The sequence below is a fragment of the Globicephala melas genome, chromosome 10 (assembly GCF_963455315.2).
Source record: "Globicephala melas chromosome 10, mGloMel1.2, whole genome shotgun sequence".
NCBI classification, from domain to species: Eukaryota; Metazoa; Chordata; class Mammalia; order Artiodactyla; family Delphinidae; genus Globicephala; species Globicephala melas.
This window is the reverse complement of record NC_083323.1, coordinates 60369560-60389282: the sequence shown is the minus strand read 5'-3', so window position 1 is coordinate 60389282 and position 19723 is coordinate 60369560. Positions and strand designations below refer to the sequence as shown.

Sequence of the window (19723 nt, the reverse complement as noted above, 5' to 3'; positions counted from 1 at the left end):
TACCTACAGCCTACAAGGCAGCGTTTGCATACTGCAGCTCCACCGCAGGCAGCAGCCTCAGTCACATCCTCCAAAGCCTTCATTTCAAGCCACTCCCCTCACTGTGTAATACTGAGGTCTTGGTAAATGATGATGGAAAAAAGGGTGAAGCTAGGAAAGGCTGACCGGAAAGAGGTTCATGTTGGTTGTGCACAGAAAAGGCAGGGAGGAAAACTCCCTGTACTATGGCCCAACAGGGTACTCAAGTTCAAGGGAAAGGTAGGCACCGGTATGGCCCCCATCCTCAGTCATAAGAATGTGTGGACTCTTTCAGAAGCCCAGCCGTGGAAACGGGTCCCAGGATGGGTCAGCCCTGTCAACCTACGTAAATCTTGAGCCATCAGAGGCTGCAGGTTTGGCATCAACTTCAGTCTGGTCAGGTCCCTCGTGTATTCCAATCCACACGGCCTAGTTTCTTCTAAACAGAGTCAAACACTAGGCTCTGGATCCCAAGGCAGGGTCCCAGTTAGTGCTGAGGGCGTCACCTCGAGCGCTAAGTGAGCTCACAGCATCTGGTTTCTCAGGAAGTGGGAGAGCTACATACACATCTGCTCCTGGGAAGCATTATTTCTCAAATAAAACCTTGTTTCTCAGCAACAATTTGTAGCCCCCAGGGCCACAAGTGTGGAGGGAAGACGTGCCTTCCCTCACCCCCCAGCCTCAGCAGAAAGAAAGAGTTTGGAAGAGGCGAGCTGTGCAGCTCCCCGCCCAGCTGCAGCAACCTCCCAGCTGGACAATATATCCTCTGTCCTCAGCTAGGAGATCTTGCCTCTGGAGACAGCTCTTCCCCTTCCCCCACTCTTCCTGGTTCCCAGAGCCCAAACCCTCCCCTGAAGTTCCCCTGACCTCTTCCAGCCAGACCAGCCTACTCCCTCAATGCTCTCCTATAGTCCCCCACCCCCAGGATCTGAGCACACTCAGTCACAGGCATGGGATCACCCCAGACCAGGGAAGGGGGGGTTCAGCCTTCCGTGCCAGGATGGGCTGCCCCCTGCATAGTTAAGGTAAGAAACCCTGCATGAAGGGTCAGAGGGTGTTGCTCAACTTGTTTCACCTTCACTAACATGATCCTGCTTTTCTCCTCCCTTTCCCCTTCCTTTCTAAAGTCCCCTCTGCTCTGAGCTGGTAGTCAGGATGCCTGGCTGGCCCTATGTGCCACGTGCCACCCATTATAATTTCACCCCCTCCAAGCCACCTTCTATATTTTCTCACTCTCAACCTTCCTCATCAGCTTTCCCCCTTCAGCCCCCTTCCGCCGTCCCCACATTGAGAGCAGGAATCAAGTCTGGGCTGGAAGTTCTGCTACCCATCTTACGACCCTCCCCCAATTCCTTGGAACCTCAGAAGTGCCTCTTAGCGAGAATTCCCTGGCGGTCCAGTGGTTAGGAGTCGGGGCTTTCACTGCTGAGGGGCCGGGTTTTGAAAAAAAAAATTTCCTCTTAGGGGCAGCAATACCAGCATGAGTGTGAGGCTCTGGCCCTCCCATCATTCTGGGATCCAGTCAAGTACGTTTTCTCTGGGTCCCAGTCTCTCCTTTGGTACCTCTAAAACCTACCCTTTGGCGTGCATCCCAGGGCCCAGCCAAAGACCCTAATGAACTCTGGAAAGAGCAAGATTTTAAAAGAGGTAGACTTAGGCTCCAAAGAACGGAGTGAATTTTCCTATCTTGGCTATCTCGATTACATAATCAAATCTTACCAAAATACACAGAACGACCTTCAGCCCTGCCCCTTCGCCAGTAGCCTCTGATCCCCGTGGTTCTCCTCTCTCCTCTGGCCTTCTCCAGACTCTGGCCTCTCACCTTCTCCCAGTGCCTCCCTACCTCTTCCCTCCCCCGCTCCGTTGGCCCCCAGCCCTTCCTCCAGATCCCAGTGACTCCTGCCGCTCTAATCTCTGCCTATTGGACACCAACTCAGTCAAGAGCAGTAAGATCAAGGCTCCCCGGTCCCAGCCACACCTACCCCTCCCAAATGCCAGTCTCTGGGGGACCTGCATTGTCACCATCCGCAGCTTCCCAGCCTCTTCCCTGCCGCCAGATTAGCATCAGGTGCCCCACTCCCTCGTAATCAGAACCAGACTTCTCAGCCTTTGCCAAAGGCTAGATGAGCACAGAAAAGACCCAGCTGAGAGAGGAGACAGGGAGGGATAGAAGGCCTTAGCGCGGGCGATACTGGCTGCCTTGAGCAGGTATTGGGCATTGAGGTCTGGGCACCGGCTCCTCAGAATCCGCCTGCCCCCCTCCCCCACCAGTTTTCATCATGGAAAATCCAGTGGGGAGGGTGAGGGAGAAAGTGTCAGGAAGTGCTCACTGCTAAAGAACACTGGGGAACCTGGGAATGGGAATAGATTGATTGAGCTTCTAGAAAGACATCCTTTCCCTCTACCTTCCCCTCCAGGGTGGCACAACTCAAACCAGCCCCACAGCCCATTAACTCAGCTCCAGGAAGTTCCTATCCAGTACCAGATCCAGACACTGCAAAAGAAGTGAATGAGATTAGACCACAGAATAAATTTCCATGTCCACTGGAAAGACTGGAACTTGAGTTAAATGAGAGGAAGACTTTAATAGAATTATCCTAGGGAACAGGAATGACAGTCCAGGTCCAAAGCAGGGCGATGTTTGGGCCGACTGGAGCAGCTTAGGCGTGGGGTTGGGAGGTTGAACTTGACCTGAAGGTCCTCAGCTGTGAGTCCTTTGGGGCAGACTAGGTGGCATTCGAGAAGTCTCCGGTGGCAGAGGACCAGAGGAGTGCGTCCAGCGACTTGGGACATAAGTGATACCAGATGCCTTCGTTTGAAGCCCCGGTGGGTAGGTGGCGCTAGCCCCACTAGGCTAGGCCGCAGGTGGCCCCTGATTTCGGGGTCAGGCCCACTCCCAAACGCATTCCCGTGGAGGGGCCGAACTGAGAGAGGCCGAGGCAGTCCTCTGCACCCTTGTTTCTAGTGCCTTCTGGACCTGTGTCCACCTTTTCTTCTGCGTCTGTTTGGCTCGTAAGTTTTTTTGCCTGTGTCCCTCTGGGTCAGTCTCTTCCGGACTCTTTGAGATTTTCCTGTCCCTGTGTTCTCCGCGTCCACCTCTCCCAAAATCTCTCCCCGCATTTCTGTCTCTTCCGATCTCCAAGGGTCTCTGCCAGTCCCCGCATGCCTCCTTCCCAGCTCCTGGGCGCGTGGGTTCGCCAGAGAAGGTGGGGAGGAGAAAAGGAAGAAGGAGAAGGACGAGGGGCGGGGAGCGGGCGGCACGTGGGGATTGGAGCCCGGGAAGGAGGGAGAGAGGGAGGGAGAGGAGCCCGCGGGAGGGAGGAGAGGGCGGCGCAGGGAGCGGCAGGGGCGAGCGCAGCGCGCCCGCCCCGTCTCCTCCGCCTCCTCCGAGTCCGCTCGGCGCGGGCCCGGACGAGATGGGCTGGCCCGGGGGCTCCCCCTGCTGCTGCCCCGCCCCGCCGCGCCCCCGCCCCGCCGGGCGCCCCCCGCAGGTGAGTGGCCGCGCTGCGCCGGGCGGGAGGGCGGCGGCCTGTGCGTCACGGCCCGGCGGGCAGTGCCGGGGGCGGTCGCCAGGGGGCGCGGGGCCACCGGGTGGGGCGAGGGGGCGCGGGGAGCGGGGCGGGCGCGCTGGGCCGGGGGTCGGGAGCCGCGGGGCCGGGGACGGCACCGGGCGGGGCCCGGAGGCCGGAAAGGTGACCAGGGGGCGGGGCCGGCCCGCGGTCACTCCCCGGCCCGGCCGTCTCGCCTTCGCCCGTCCCGGGCGCACACGCCGCCGCTCCGTCCCGCCACGCACGCGCTCGCGCCGCCCCTGCAGGCCCGGGACCTGGGCGGTAACTGGCCGGGGAGAGTGCGAGTCAGGGTTTTGCTATTTTACTTCACATCTGGGGAAACCGAGGCAGATTCGGCTTCCACCGTCAATTCTCCAGGTCACCCTGGGCACACTCGCACACTCCGCCTTCCCTCCTTGTCTCCTTCCCTGGGCCTCACCCCTCCTCGCGGCTGGGCTCCCAGCCGCTCATCCAACCACAGCTATTTCCAGGAAGGGGGAGTGTTGGGTGGAGGGGGTTCTCCAAACAAACCCAGGGCTTGGGAAGTAAGAGGAGGCCAGGCTGGGGGACAGACTGACGGGCTCTGGAAAGTTCCAGGCAGGAGGAGGGTGAGGGTCCCAGGGGTCTGGCCTGGCCTTCCCAGGCCTGCCCCAGCGAGCTGCTTTTCCTCTCAGCACTGCCTGAAGGCTCAGCGCTCTCCCATCCCATCTCACTTCAGAGGTGCTCCACAGGGTGGGGAGGGACTCAAAGCCATGCTTCCCTGGCCACCCAACATGGGGGCTAGTGAGCCACCCACGAGGACAGGAGTGAGGGTCAGAGAAGGTCTGGGGACCTGTTGCCAGGTGAGGGGACTTTCAGCCTCGGGAGGCAGCAGGAGTAGAGAGAAGCCTGCTGGAGGGGTCCTGGCCAGGGTAACTGTAATAGGAGGGGAGAAGGGCCATCCCACCACTACCACAGCACCTCTCCTGATCCCAGCAGGGCTGGGGACTGCACCAGGCCAGGCCCGGTTGCCCACACTGGCCAGGGGCCTGGAATGTCCTGGGACCCAGCCAGGGCTGGTGGGGTGGGAGTGTGTTGCAGAGCCAGTGCCCCTCTCCAGTTACAGGCTAGGCCTCCCTCTGGCTAAGGTACCCTGGGGGCAGACTTCCTGACCTGGAAGGAGAATTAGAGCTTCAAGGGAGAAGCCTCAGGGTAAACCCAGTCCAGGCAGCCCAAGGAAGTGTCCTGATTGGGCTCATCCCGGCAGCAGCGGCAGGGTTAGACCAACCCAGATGGGCTCGAGGGAGGGAGAGGGAAGGTTAAGGAGGACCTGGTGCGAGAAGCCAGAGCTGGGGGAGCTTCCAGAGCCCTGGGACATTCAGTAATACGCTGCAAATGGGGGCGGGACACGCACGTTTGCACATTCTTTCAAGCCACTGGACTGTTCCACTGGACTGCTCTGGGGAGCTGCTGTCCAAGGCTTGGGGCTGAGGACCCCCAGGCTATTAACCCCTTATACTTTCGGAAGATTACTTCCCCCATCCTTTCCAAGGCCCCAATCCACCTCCTTCCCTTAACTTCCGGGACAGGAAGCTGGCCGCATTCCCAGGAGGGAGGCAGGAGGCCCGCGGAGGGGCGTGGAGTATGTGTTGGGAGGGGGGCCTCCTGTCCGGTTCTCGGGCCCTGGGACAGCTGCTGAGGAAGGAGAGCGGAGCTGGGAGAGCCATGAAGGTAGTGTTCAGGCTCGGGGGGGGGGGGCGGGGGGGGCCCAGACCTAGAGCTTGGGGTGGCAAGGCTCAAAAGAACTAGAGACCTGAGAGAAACAAGCCAGAGAATAGGTGAGTAGGGTACTGTGTCAGGAGCAGAGCAGCTGGGGAGCTCTCAGGAGAAGGGCCCCAAATGCCTCGGGCTGGGGCAGGAGAATGGCTCGCTCCTGTGCGCAGAGCGGACTCTGGCTGGAATTTGACCTTCCAGTGTAGATGGTGGGGGCAGGGGGCCAGTGCACGTTCTCCTTTTCCTATTTCTTCACAACTGGTAAAACTGAGGCAGGAAGCTGGCCCTCAGTCCCATTCTCCCTAACCCTCAGGATGCACTTCAGTCCTGAGCTGGCTGGGGTGGCAATTCCCAGCTCCCACTCCCCCCACCAGAGTCCCCAGAGAGCCTGAGAGTTCAGGCCGGGAGGCTGGCCTGGCTGGGACGCGGTGTTCCCCGCTGGCCCTTGAGCCCTGCCCTGAGACCTAAATTCCCACCCCGCCCCTGCCCCGCCCCACTGGGGGCTGGATCTCAGGATCCCACAGATCCCTGGATAGGGCAGATCCCTGGGCATGGGGCAGCTCCAGAGCAGGGTGGGCTGGGGGCAAAAGATCCTGGGCTGACACTCCCAGCAGGATAGATCCTGGGAATCTGATCTCCTGGCCTCCCCCACTTCCTACCCCCCCACCCGCCCCCACTTCCTGGAGCAGCGACCTGCCCCCTTCCCGCCTGCACTCCCCTCCACTTCCAGGGCTGGGCTTCTCCTCACACCAGCCAGACAGCCTACTCTCCACCCAGGGGAAGTGGCTGCCTCCGCCAGGCCGCTTCCAGGAAGCCCCGGGCCAGGCCCCAGCATTGTTTGGGCCCCACGGCCGGCACCCCAGGCAGCCGGACACCATGAAGTCCAGCGGCCCAGTGGAGAGGCTGCTCAGAGCCCTGGGGAGGAGGGACAGCAGCCGGGCCACCAACAGGGTAGGAGGGCCCATTGGCTGGACAGAGGAGGGGCAGGGGTGGAGGTGTGGGCAGTGGGGGAGGGGGCCAGGACTCAGGCCAGACCCCCTTCCCAGTTTCGGCTTCCTCAGCCTTCTCCCCTTGTCCCGCATCCCCTCGCGTCCCCTCGTTACGCTATCGCTCTGGAGTGGCCAGGTCTGGCTGTGGCGTGAGCAGCAGACGTTAGGGTTAGAGCAAAACCTGGTGTCGCTTTCAGCTCCCCTGACACATTCCCTGCCCTAGCCCAGGCCAGCCCTGCACCCAGGAAGGTATACATCATCGTAGGACCTTCCTGGGTACTATTCTGGAACCCCAGAGAGGACGTCCCTAAGCTGAGAAGTTTGAGGGAGATGGGATGGGGGTGGCGAAGGAAGGAAGGGAGGGAGGGAGGCAGCCAGGTCTCAGGAGTGCTTTAGACAAGCGGGGGCAGTTGATTGGCTTTCCACTGCTATCACCTGTGTGTGCCATTAATGCCAAAATGCACCCAGGTTTCCTAGTGGGTCTGGCAGAGTTGGTCCAGCCCAGAAGAGTTCAAGTTGGGTTTAATCCAGAAGCTTCAGGGACAGCCAAGAGACCAGAGGTGCTGCCTGCATCCCCAGGCTGAGGGGCCTGGAGGCCCCTTCACTGCCTTTCCCCACATTTTCTCAGCCTCACCCCAAAAGAAGCATCTCAGGGCAACATGAGACAATACAATGGGGGAGGGAGGCAGGAACTTGAACACCAGAGAAGGAGAAAAATAGGTAGAAGAGAGAAGAGGCAAGGAAGCAAATGGTCCCCAGAGGATGGGAGGGATGGGACAAGGTAGGCCTGGGCCATAGGGGGCATCCCAGCCTCCCCGCTCACTGCACTCTGGGTGGAGAGGGGCCCAGGAGCATCTGCTCCACCCTCTCCCCCTCCAACGCTGGAATCCCACTTGAACCTCCTCAAGTGACAGGGCACTTACTACATCCCGGGCACTTACTACATCCCGGAGCAGTAAGGCAGCGAAATATTTCCAAGTCATGCCTCCATCTGCCTCTCCCTCTGAGCATTACCGCCCCCTCCTTACACAACTGCTGCCTGCCGCCTGGGTGCACAATGAGTAAACATGTTGTTCTGACACTAGGGGGAGGAGGGCGTGTCAGCCGCCTGGAGGACTGGGACATCGGGACCAGGGGAGCAGGCCTGGCTGAGGCCCTCCTGCCGGGTCAGTCTGGGTGCTGTGTGACTGACACCGTACATTCATGCCTGAGCCCCTCCCTGCTCACTCTACCGAAGCCTCCAGCTGGGGAGGGCAAGATGGGAGGAGAAACAGGTTGTCTTCATAGCAGAGTCAAGGAGCACCATCCCCCCACACCAGGACGGAAGCTCTAGGGCTTGGGTGGCAGTGACCGCAAGGGTATCACACACCAGGGCCACGTGAGGGGCCTAAGTGATCCCTTGGGGAGGAGCTGACCCAGCTAGGGTGACGCAAGGGGCCAGGTTCTATGCACTGTCTAGGACAAGCCCTACAACTGCCCGGAAACAGCTGTGGCCAAGTGCATTCTACGAGTTTGGGGGCTTTATTGGGATGGAAGAGAGAAACTGTGCAGTGCTCGGGCCCCGGCCTGGTCCTGGAGATGGGCCCATGGGAACTGACACCTCTGTCTGTCTGTCCCTCCACCTAGCCTAGGAAAGCTGAGCCACATAGCTTCCGGGAGAAGGTTTTCCGGAAGAAACCACCGGTCTGTGCAGTGTGTAAGGTGACCATCGATGGGACAGGCGTCTCATGCCGAGGTGAGGCGCCCTGCCCTATGCTGTGACTCTGCGAGCATCACCCAGCACCACTGGGTTGCACAACCCCAGCAGGCAGACCGCAGAACAGAACCCGTACTGCGCGTGCTGCCCCTGGGCTGGGCCACGTGGGAGCCAAGAGGAACTGCGTCCCCTCCAAACAGCCCTTGCTCCCCCAGCACCCCAGGAGACCCAGTACTCTAAATCACCTTCCCACGTCACCTGAGACTGGAGGCTTTCCTCCCTTGCTTCCTCTTCACTCGCACCCACCCTAGAACGTTACCCCTGGCTCCCTCCCTCCCTGGCCTGGGCAGTAGGGCACCACTGACATGCGCTTCCCTTGAACTCTGCCCCTGCTCCCCCACTCCAGCCAGCTCAGTACAGCCGGAGTCCTGGAAGTCCCAAGGTCTAGTTCCAGGGCCTGGGGAGATGGGAGAGGGCCACCCCTTCCACTGCCCCAGTGGGCCCCTGCTAACCCCTCTCCTCCCCTCCATCCCCTCTAGTCTGCAAGGTTGCGACACACAGAAAATGTGAAGCAAAGGTGGGTACCTGCTGTGGGGAGGGGGACTGGGGTCCCTTCCTCCTCTGAAACAGGCTTCTCCGACCACACTGGCATCAACCCTCCACCCTTCTCATCATTGGGGAACCCCTGCTGGGTGGGAGAGGGTACTGTACTGGGCCCTTTAAGAACCATCCTACTCCACCCCCTGGAGGGCTGGCCCAGGCAGCGCAGACAGCGACAGCACAGCGTTTGTCTTGGTGCGGTGCCCAGGCTGCAGCTGGCGAGTGGATGGGGGGTGGGGAAGAGGAGGAGAGCGAGGAGGAGGAAGGGTGGGGTGGGTGGGTGTCAGAGCAGGATTTCGAAGACTGGCAGCCGGATGGGCTGTGCCTTCCTTCTGGGGAGGGGTCCTCAGGATGCCTGAGTGGGTCTTGTCCTGGGCCCTGGAAAGGCTGGGCAGAAGGTGCAAGGTTTAGATAGCACCCACTGTCCACTGGGAACCTGAGACAGCTGCATCTCTGGGGAGGTGCCCTGGTCCTCCTCCTGCAGTGTGAGGGGTCCTAGGGCCTTGGAGCTGGCTTTGGGGAGCTGTGTGCCCAGGGGCGGGGTCTCCCAGTGAAAGAGGCCAGTGTCCATCCCTAGCCATGGCCTGCCTGCATGGCTCTATATATAACTCCTGCCCTGCAGCTGGATGAATGGGGGTCTGTGTGGGCAGGGGGCTGGAAGCCAAGAGTAACAAGTGGGGGGCCCAGGGGTGGGGGACCGAGAGGCCAGAGGGGAGGCTCCCTTAAATAGAAGAACCTCAGTTGCAGCCTGCGCCCATCTGCTGACAGCCCCTCCAACTTCTCGCTGAAGCTGAGGGGTGGCCCCATCCTTAAGCCTGGGAAAGCCCATTTCACCAGCAGCTCAGCTCCTCACTCCCGTCTCCTTCCAGGTGACTTCGTCCTGTCAGGCCTTGCCTCCCACGGAGCTGGTAAGTATGCTCTGGGATGGGGTGACCGAGGCAAGGAACCTGGCTGCGGCGGTGTCCAGAGGTCTGGTGGCCACAGAGAGGGCCCCCAGGAGGTTACCTTGAATGGACTAATGTGGATAGTGGTCAATCCTGAGGCAGTGGGAAAAAATTTGAGCCCTCTGCTATCGTCCTCTTGGGCCTGCTGGGGGCTAGGACTCCGCCCCCCCCAGTACATTCCTCACAGGGACGCCGGCTGGTCCTCGCCCCTTCCCTAACCACTCCCTTTTCCTCGCCCATCTCCCTCTAGCGGAGAAACACGGCCCCTGTGAGGCGCATAGAGCACCTGGTAAGGTGATGCTGGAGGAGGGGGGCGGAAGCAGGTAGCTCTGGGACTAAGGACCTAGGTTTCTTCTGAGGCAAAAGTTCATGGAACTCTGGAGTGGGGAGCCTAGAGTGAGGGGCACAAAAGACGTGTGCAAAGTCTCATCTCATCCACCAGGGATCCACCAAGTCTCTGAACTACTCAAAGCAACGCAGCACTCTGCCCAGGTAAGTGAGGGCGCGGGGTGTGGTCCCATAGGAGCCCCTTCCGCTGGCCTCACACCTCAGCCCAGGGCAGGGCCCCCCAACAAAGCTCTCCAGGCCAGCGCCGCCCCCCAGCTGGTCCCACCCACTCTCAGGACCCAGGAGACCTCACCTGTAGTCAGCCAAACACCCTTCCTCCACACCAGCCTCCGGTGCCCGCCCCACCCCCACTCTCCGCCCTGTTCCTAACACAGGCTTCGCCTCCTCCCCAGGAGCTTCAGCCTGGATCCTCTCATGGAGCGCCGCTGGGACTTGGACCTCACCTACGTGACGGAGCGGATCCTGGCCGCCGCCTTCCCCGCGCGGCCCGACGAACAGCGACACCGGGGACACCTGCGCGAGCTGGCTCACGTGCTGCAATCCAAGCACCGCGACAAGTACCTGGTGAGGGGCGGGACCTGCCTCAGTCAGCCAACGAGAGGGCTGGGAGGTCCAGGCCCCTCCCTGACGTCACGCCGCGGAGGCGGAGCCCCGAGTGGGCGGGGCCCGGGCGCAAACCTGGACCGCCGACTGGGCTGTACGAGCTAGGGTGGGCCTTAGCGACCCCCTCATTTTGGAGAAAGACCCTTCCTAGGGTCACAGCGGGTGATACCACCTCCAAGCATGATCGCGCCTCGCTGCCTGGGGTCACTTCGCCTAATGCCCCCACTTTACTTGCAGCTCTTCAACCTTTCAGAGAAAAGACATGACCTGACCCGCCTAAACCCCAAGGTAGGAGAGGATTAAAGCCATCACCCCCTGCCTCCTCGGTATTAATAGTAGCAATTGCTATCTACTTCACTCTGAAGCACTTTCCCATATGACACGTCACTTGGGACACCCCAAAGCATGGTGCATCAGGTATCAACCCATTGTCCAGGTGAGGGAAGTGTTGAAGCTGCCATGGACACAGCCAACAGGCCCCTGACCTTGTCTCCAGGCCCCTACAGCCTGTCCCTCTTCCACCCCCACCCACCTCTTCTTTGGTGGCCACCAGCCCCAGTCCCACTCCTGCACCCCTCAGGTCCAGGACTTTGGCTGGCCTGAGCTGCACGCGCCCCCGCTGGACAAGCTGTGCTCCATCTGCAAAGCCATGGAGACGTGGCTCAGTGCTGACCCGCAGCATGTGGTCGTACTGTACTGCAAGGTGAGCTGGGAGCGCAAGTTCGCAGGGCTGGGGTGCCCTCAGCCAGGAGCCCCAGCAAGCCCTGCATCCCTGTCTCTTTGTCCTTAGGGGAGCAAGGGCAAGCTCGGGGTCATCGTCTCTGCCTACATGCACTACAGCAAGATCTCTGCAGGGTAAGGCTCCCCAGCCCCGAGCGCCCCCTTCCCCAGTGACCCTTCCTCCAGCTGGCCCTTGACGAGCCCATCTCCTCTGAAGCCCACCTCAGTGTTCAGAAGAGCCATTTACTATAAACTTGACCTTTCCACCTCCTTCTTCTCACTTGTACTTCACCACAGTTTTCCTAGGGCTGCTGTAACACAGTGCCACAAACTAAGTGGCTTAAAACAACAGAAACCTGTTGTCTCAGTTCTGGGGGCTACAAGTCTAAAATCTGAGGTGTCAGCAGGGCCACACTCCCACTGAGACTCTGGATAGAGACCTTCCTGGCCTCTTCCGAGCTCCTGGTGCTGCCAACAGTCCTTGGTGTTCCCTGGCTTGCAGATGCACCACTCCGATCTCTGCCTTTGTTGTCACATGGCCTTCTTCCTGTGTGTCTGTGTGTCTGTGTCTCTTCTTCTCTTCTTCTAAGGACACCAATCATATTGGATTAAGGGCTCATCCTACTCCAGTATAACATCATAACTAATTACATCTGCAACGACCCTATTTCCAAATAAGGTCACATTCTGAGGTACATATCTTTTGTGGGGACACGATTCAACCCATAACATGGTCTTATTGTCCCATTTTACAGAGGAAGAAACTAAAACTCAGGGAACAATTGCCCGAGGTCCAACAACTAGTAAAGTGACTGGGGTTTCTAGTTCTCTTCACCACCACTCTGGGCCTCCTCTAGACTTGGGGGAAATCGCACCTCTCTTCCCTCCCCTGGGGCTTAGGGATGGGAGACCAGGTTGGAGACCAGCCCCTAAGACCCCACACTGGTCCCACTCTCCCCAGGGCGGACCAGGCGCTGGCTACCCTTACCATGCGGAAGTTCTGTGAGGACAAGGTGGCCTCGGAGCTGCAGCCCTCCCAGCGCCGGTGAGCAGCCTAGGTGGGGACGGGCCAGAGGAGCAGTTCCCTCCGTGGCTACGAAGGCCGAGGTTCTCTCATTCATGCCGCACACCTTCATGGAGCGCCTCCTGTGTGCTTGGGATTGTGCCAAATGCTGAGAACGCAGAACAAGCACAGGGTCCCTGCTCTCACGGGGCTTATTTACATGCTAGTGGGGTAGACGGCAATAAACCTGTGAATAAGGAGACAAGGTCGTTTTGGATGATGACAGGTGCTATCTATACAAAAAGTAAAGCTGAGTCTCGTGGTGAACCGAGACTCACAGGACAGTCAGGGCCCACCGCTATATAACGTGAGGCAGAGATCTGGGGGAAGAGCATTCTAGACAGAGGGAACAGCAAGAACAAAACCTCGGAGACAGCAAGAAGGATGGAGGTTAGATGCAAGGACGAAATCTCTGTTGAGCTGGAAGATGGGAGGGAAGCGCCGAGGAGAAGGTGGCTGGGGCGGCGTTCGTAGTTGAGATGACACCAGGGGATCTCCAGAGGAAGGGGCTTACGTCCTCCTTGACATCCCCCCACCAGGTATATCAGCTACTTCAGTGGTCTGCTGTCCGGCTCCATCAGAATGAACAGCAGCCCTCTCTTCCTGCACTATGTGCTCGTGCCCATGCTGCCAGCCTTTGAACCTGGCACGGGTGAGTCTGCTTGGAATGTACTCCAGGGAGCGGGCTGTCCCCCACCCCCTCCACTCAGCACCCCTCACGTGCCTTCTCCTTCTTGCCGCTCCAGGTTTCCAGCCCTTCCTCAAGATCTACCAGTCCATGCAGCTTGTCTACACGTCTGGAATCTAGTGAGTGCTCTGTTCCCGGGCCCCTGCTTCCCTGCTCCCTGGGTCCCTGTTTCTCCAGCCTCCCCAGATAGCTGGGCCTCCAGCCACTGCACCCACAAACTAATAGCATCACAGAATCCGTTTTGTAGGTGGGGAGGCTGATGCTTACAGGGCTCTCACTAAGGCAGTGTTCAGTCTCCAGTCTCCCAACTGCCTCCTGACTCTTCACAGCCACCCGTGTACCCGAGTGCCCCTGATTCACCTTTGCCCTCTCTCTTCCCCAGTCATGTCGCAGGCCCTGGTCCCCAGCAGCTTTGCATCAGCCTGGAGCCGGCTCTCCTCCTCAAAGGCGATGTCATGGTGAGGGGGCCTTAGCGACAGGGAGAGTCCTGGGGGTGGGGTGAGGGGCGGTGGTATGAGCCGCCAGCTGCACAGTCTCTGGTGAGCCATCAATTTGAGGCCGATGGGAGGGCAAAGAGGGCATCCTCCTGATGGGGAGGTCACCCTGGGGTTCAGGCAAGGCAGAGCCGTGGCCAGATAGTCCCCAGGGTGGAAGCACTGAGGAGACGTGAGTGGACACGAGGGCCTGAACGCCGGTCTCCCTCCCCTCACCCAGGTGACGTGCTATCACAGGGGTAGCCGGGGGACTGACCGGACCCTCGTGTTCCGAGTCCAGTTCCACACGTGTACCATCCATGGACCACGGCTCACCTTCCCCAAGGACCAGCTGGACGAGGCCTGGGCCGGTGAGTTGGAGACAAGTGGCTTGGGGGCTGGAGCCCAGGTGAGGGCGGGCGGGCGGGCGCCTGGTTCCTCACTGCCCACTGCCCGCAGACGAGAGGTTCCCCTTCCAAGCCTCGGTGGAGTTCGTCTTCTCCTCCAGCCCAGAGAAGATCAAAGGTGAGAGCCAGGCCTGGCCCCGGCTGGGGGCGGAGGGGAGTCGTCCCTCCCTGCACCTCACCCCCGGGTGCCCTTCCGTAGGCAGCACCCCACGGAACGAGCCCTCGGTCTCTGTTGACTACAACACGGCAGAGCCTGCCGTGCGCTGGGACTCTTACGAGAACTTCAACCTGCACCACGAGGACAGTGTGGATGGTGTGTGGGGCGCGGGGCGGCAGGAGGTGGAGTTTTGGGGGGCACACTCTTCCCTCCCCAGGCAGACACCCCTCCCAGGAGACACCCCCTGAGCTGGAGTCTCCTGCGCTGTCCACTGTTAACACTCTCTCTCTCTCTCTCTCTCTCTCTCTCACCCCCTTTTGCCTGCTTGCCCTCCCTCCCGGACCTCTCCCCACCCAGACTCCGTCACCCATACCCGGGGGCCCCTGGATGGCAGTCCTTACGCCCAGGTGCAGCGGGCCCCCCGCCAGACCCCGCCGGCGCCCTCTCCGGAGCCGCCCCCGCCCCCGCTGCTCTCTGTCAGCAGCGATTCTGGCCATTCGTCCACGCTGACCGCCGAGCCCGCCGCCGAGTCCCCTGGCCGGCCACCCCCGACAGCTGCCGAGCGGCGGGAGCTGGAGCGCCTCCTGGGGGGCTGTGGCGTGGCCGCCGGGGGCCGGGGAGCTGGGCGTGAGACGGCCATCCTCGATGATGAAGAGCAGCCCCCGGCGGGCGGAGGCCCCCGCCTTGGAATGTATTCGGGACACAGGCCTGGCCTCAGCCGCCACTGCTCCTGCCGCCAGGGCTACCGGGAACCCTGCGGGGTCCCCAATGGGGGCTACTACCGGCCAGAGGGGACCCTGGAGAGGAGGCGGCTGGCCTACGGGGCCTACGAGGGGCCCCCACAGGGCTATGCTGAGGCCTCCGTGGAGAAGAGGCGCCTCTGCCGATCGCTGTCCGAGGGGCCGTACCCCTACCCGCCTGAGCTGGGGAAACCGGCCAACGGGGACTTTGGCTACCGCGCCCCAGGCTACCGGGAGGTGGTGATCCTGGAGGACCCTGGGCTGCCTGCCCTGTGCTCATGCCCCGCCTGTGAGGAGAAGCTAGCGCTGCCCACGGCAGCCCTCTATGGGCTGCGCCTGGAGAGGGAGGCTGGAGAGGGGTGGGCGGATGAGGCTGGCAAGGCCCTCCTGCACCCGGTGCGGCCTGGGCACCCGCTGCCCCTGCTGGTGCCTTCCTGTGGGCACCACCATGCCCCAGTGCCCGGCTACAGCTGCCTGAAGCCGCCCAAGGCAGGCGAGGAAGGGCATGAGGGCTGCTCCTACGCCATGTGCCCCGAAGGCAGGTATGGGCATCCAGGGTACCCTGCCCTGGTGACATACGGCTATGGAGGAGCGGTTCCCAGTTACTGCCCAGCGTATGGCCGGGCGCCTCACAGCTGCGGGTCTCCAGGCGAGGGCAGAAGGTATCCCAGCTCTGGTGCCCACTCCCCCCGGGCTGGCTCCATTTCCCCCGGTAGCCCACCCTACCCCCAATCCAGGAACCTCAGCTACGAGATCCCTGCAGAGGAGGGAGGGGACAGGTATCCGCCGCCGGGGCACCTGGCCCCAGCAGGACCCTTGGCATCTGCAGGTGAGGGCACTGGGATGGGGAGTGCCCAGGGCAGAGGAGGGCTCTGGAAGATGGTGGGGGAAGGCACAGAGTGAGAAAGAGCTAAGCCAGACAGAAGGGGCTCTTCCTGGCTCACAGCCCCTCCTCTCACCTTCCCTGCAGAGTCGCCGGAGCCGGTGTCCTGGAGGGAGAGCCCCAGCGGGCACAGCACCCTGCCTCGGTCTCCCCGAGATGCCCAGTGCAGTGCCTCTTCTGAGCTGTCCGGTCCCTCCACGCCCCTGCACACCAGCAGCCCAGTCCAGGGCAAGGAGAGGTACCCAGAGGGGCTGGGCAGCTCAGGCGCCTCTTGGTCCGGGCAGACCCTGAAGCCTGGGGTGGGGGCAGCTCTCACGGGGTTCTGGGGCTCTACTAACCACCTGCCCTCCCACCCCGCAGCGCCCGACGGCAGGACACTAGGTCCCCCACCTTGGCGCCCACTCAGAGACTGAGTCCCGGAGAGGCCTTGCCACCTGCTTCCCAGGGAGGGGCTGAAAGAGCTCCAGAGCTGCCAGCAAGAAGTGGGCCTGAGCCTCCGGCCCCCGGTCCCTTCTCCCCAGCCTCCCCGCCCAGCTCACCCAACGACTGGCCTCAGGAGAGGAGCCCGGGGGGCCGTTCGGACAGCACCAGTCCAAGGGGCCCTGTACCCACCACCCTGCCCGGCCTCCGCCACGCCCCCTGGCAGGGCCTTCGAGACTCCCCGGACAGCCCAGACGGGTCCCCCCTCACCCCTGTGCCTACTCAGATGCCCTGGCTTGTGGCGAGCCCAGAGCTGCCACGGAGCTCACCCGTACCTGCCTTCCCTCTGGCTGCATCTTATGACATCAGTGGCCCTACCCAGCCCCCACTTCCCGAGAAGCGCCACCTGCTGGGGCCTGGGCAACAGCCGGGACCCTGGGGCCCAGAGCAGGCATCGCCACCAGCCAGAGGCACGAGTCACCATGTCACCTTTGCACCTCTGCTCCCGGATAATGCCCCCCAACCCCCAGGTATAAAGGCCTTCAGGTGGCTGGGGCCACCTCGGGAGAACGCTTTTTCCCAGGGAGGGGCATGGCATGGGGACTGGGGAGCCCTGAGGCCAAGCGCAGTCCCTCCCTGTCCTAGAGCCCCCTATGCAAGAGAGCCAGAGCAACGTCAAGTTTGTCCAGGATACGTCCAAGTTCTGGTATAAGCCACACCTGTCCCGTGACCAAGGTGAGAAGCCAGCCTGCGCCCACCCCCCGTCCAGGGCTCTGGCTCAGCTTTGGAGCCCATCCTTCCAGTCGGTGCCTCTTCCCCGTCTCAGCGGGCCTCCTCTGGGCCGAGCCTTTCTCTAGCTGGTGATTCTGGGCTTCGGGCTCAAGGAGGTCTAACACTGTCAGCGCTCTGTGCGCTGACTCCCCAGCGGCGTCCCGGGTGCTGCCGCCGCAGCTGTTAGGGCCAGAGGCCTGGGGAACTTGGGCAGCGGAGCGGAGGGGCTCCTTGGGGCTCAGTCGGCCGCTGAGAAGACTTCTCCCAACCTCCTGCAGCCATTGCCCTGCTGAAGGACAAGGACCCTGGGGCCTTCTTGATCAGGGACAGTCATTCATTCCAAGGAGCCTATGGGCTGGCTCTCAAGGTGGCTACGCCCCCACCCAGCGCCCAGCCCTGGAAAGGTACAGAATGGTCAACCGTGAGGGAAACGGGGAGTGGGGTGTGGGGAGGTACCAGAGGCCAGACAAGGCAGGGTGGGCCATGTCGCTTCTTAGTGGGGAGAGGGAGCAGGTGTCCTCTCCTGCTCGGGAAAGAATTCCAGCAGGCGAGAAGCAGAACCTGGAATCTGACGAAGCCTTCCTCTCCCCTCCCCTCCCCTCCGCTCAGGGGACCCCTTGGAACAGCTGGTCCGCCATTTTCTCATTGAGACTGGGCCCAAAGGGGTGAAGATCAAGGGGTGCCCCAGCGAGCCCTACTTTGGTGAGAAGCAGGGGCTGGGAAGGCTGCACTGGGCTGGTCCAGGGAGGCCAAGAGGCGTCAGGAGGGAGGAGGTAGACCGCGGGTATCTCCGGGTGCCTCGAGACCCCACTCGCCTCTCCCCTGCAGGCAGCCTGTCGGCCCTGGTCTCCCAGCACTCCATCTCCCCGCTGTCCCTGCCCTGCTGCCTGCGCATTCCCAGCAAAGGTGGGTGTCCGGTCATCTGTCCTCCCACCTCTCCCCACCCACTGCAGGCAAAGGCAGAATCCCTAGGCCCTGGCTTCCCGCCTGCCTGCCTGCCTTCCCTCGGGGACGGCAGAGGTTGCTCTCCATCTCCCAGCACTGCCACTCCCCACTGGCCCCCGTTTCCCGCAGATCCTCTGGAGGAGGCCCCAGAGGCCCCAGCGCCCGCCAACATGAGCACAGCGGCAGACCTCCTGCGCCAGGGCGCCGGTACGGGCCTCTCCCTCCTTTCCTCCCCCTGGGCACCAAGGGGGCCATTGCTGATACATGGGGCACTGAAAGGCCTTGAGGTGGGTGGGTGGGCCCTGGCGGATGCGTCTAACCCCTGAGGGCAGGGGGAGCCCTGCATCTGTAGGCACAGTGGGAGAGGGAGTCCTTGGTCTAGGCTCTGTGGGGAGGGGGCTTGTTAGGACGCAGATTCTCAGGCCTCTTTCCAGCACCTCTGACTGTGGATCTGGGGGAGGCACAGAATCTGCCTTTTTAACAGGTTACCTGTGTGACATGCATCCCGAGCGCACTGGCTGGGGAAAGTGCGAGAGCCGGTGGGGTGGGGGGATCGAGGGGAGATAGACCTGGGGGCAGGCAGAGCCGCTGCTCCCTCCAACCCCCCGCCCCCCCAGCCTGCAGTGTGCTCTACCTGACCTCAGTGGAGACGGAGTCGCTGACAGGCCCCCAAGCAGTGGCGCGGGCCAGCTCCGCAGCTCTGAGCTGCAGCCCCCGCCCCACGCCAGCCATTGTCCACTTCAAGGTCTCAGCCCAGGGCATCACGCTGACGGACAACCAGAGGAAGTGAGTGTGCGTGCCAAGCCCCCCCGGGGGGTGTGCAGGCCCTGGGGCCCCGATTTCCGGGTGACTTTCCCCACCCTCCTCCTCACAGGCTCTTCTTTCGCCGCCATTATCCAGTGAACAGCATCACCTTCGCCAGCACTGACCCTCAGGACCGGAGGTGACCCTCTCCCTCCCAGCCCTTTCGCCCCACAGTCCCCAGCTCAGCTCTTCCGTTGGTAGCTATTCCCCGGGTGCATCCCTTCACAGTTCTTCTCCTTCTGCAGATGGACCAACCCGGACGGGACCACCTCCAAGTAAGCCTCCCTGGGAGTGCAGTCGCCCCTCCCTGGCATGGCATGGCATGGCACTGGCGTGGCACTGGCGTGGCATCGAGGCACCTCCTTCCCCCCCAACCCTAGCGTGGCAGTCCCTGTGGAAGGGATGCTAAGCCCTCCCCATCCTGCCTTTGTACCCCCAGGATCTTTGGTTTCGTGGCCAAGAAGCCGGGAAGCCCCTGGGAGAATGTGTGTCACCTCTTTGCAGAGCTTGACCCAGATCAGCCTGCAGGCGCCATTGTCACCTTCATCACCAAAGTTCTACTGGGCCAGAGAAAATGAAGGAAGGCCACAAGCTCCGAGCCCACATCGACACTGCGCCCCTCTCAGCACCCCACAGCCCTCACTTCCCCTGGCCTGGACCCAGGAGACCCGGGATCCAGCCCCTCCCCTAGGAATGGGGAGCGGACACCGGCCTGGGACACTGCTCTCCTTCCCCGCCCCCAGCCTGCTAAGCAAAGTGGACGGGCCCATGAGATGACCTTGCATGTGAGCAGATGGCAGAGATGGGTGTGTGAAGGGTGAGAAGGCATCAGCAGTGGAGCCTGGAGGAGATGGGGATGGCCCTGCCTGCGCGAGAACATCAGCGCTGGCGGAGACAGGCCCTGCTAGCTCCACCCAGCTGCAGGTCCCAGCATGGCAGGGAGAGGGGAGAGTGTGGGGAGCAAGGCACTCCCTCCTCTGCCTCCCCTCTGAGCAGAGAGATCAGAGTGGGATCACATGAAAAGGGGGCTAAAAAAGAGTCTATTTTTGTGTAATAATAAAGAGTTTCTATAACGTTTAGTCGGAGTTGGAGTCATGCCTTGTTTCCAGGAAGGTCAAAGCCTCAGGTCTCCCAGGGGCACAACTGTGCTTCTT

At 61.6% G+C, this 19723-nt stretch overlaps 1 protein-coding gene across 19 annotated transcripts; it reads left to right on the top strand.

The window, feature by feature from the left end:
* The first annotated feature begins 842 nt into the window (after positions 1-842).
* Positions 843-19648, top strand: TNS2 (tensin 2). Of its 19 annotated transcripts, none has more exons than XM_070046504.1 (30): positions 6034-6269; positions 7393-7473; positions 7934-8042; positions 8543-8580; positions 9473-9511; positions 9798-9836; positions 9990-10039; positions 10270-10459; positions 10736-10786; positions 11079-11201; positions 11289-11353; positions 12180-12263; positions 12821-12933; positions 13028-13088; positions 13352-13427; positions 13684-13813; positions 13902-13967; positions 14049-14162; positions 14364-15575; positions 15717-15867; positions 15990-16579; positions 16695-16784; positions 17099-17224; positions 17430-17522; positions 17649-17726; positions 17895-17972; positions 18511-18551; positions 18640-18708; positions 18815-18844; positions 19009-19118. In XM_070046504.1, the coding sequence occupies exons 1-28, from the start codon at positions 6195-6197 to the stop codon at positions 18691-18693; spliced, it is 4017 nt and encodes a 1338-aa protein (XP_069902605.1). In that variant the 5' UTR covers positions 6034-6194; the 3' UTR covers positions 18694-18708; positions 18815-18844; positions 19009-19118. The 19 variants fall into 19 exon arrangements, 18 of the variants coding, with proteins under 18 accessions (XP_030722758.1, XP_060162888.1, XP_030722757.1 ...); XM_070046503.1 differs by having other exon boundaries at positions 18511-18557; XR_009565624.2 differs by having other exon boundaries at positions 6035-6269; positions 18383-18557; positions 19009-19048.
* Positions 19649-19723: the final 75 nt, after the last annotated feature.

Coding starts and splice junctions, on each gene's coding strand:
- TNS2 (XM_060306893.2), top strand. CDS start 6,195: ATGAAGTCCAGCGGCCCAGTGGAGAGGCTGCTCAGAGCCCTGGGGAGG. Junction 10,787..11,078: donor TGACCCGCCTAAACCCCAAG/GTAGGAGAGGAT, acceptor TGCACCCCTCAG/GTCCAGGACTTTGGCTGGCC. Junction 13,089..13,351: donor GTCTACACGTCTGGAATCTA/GTGAGTGCTCTG, acceptor TCTCTTCCCCAG/TCATGTCGCAGGCCCTGGTC.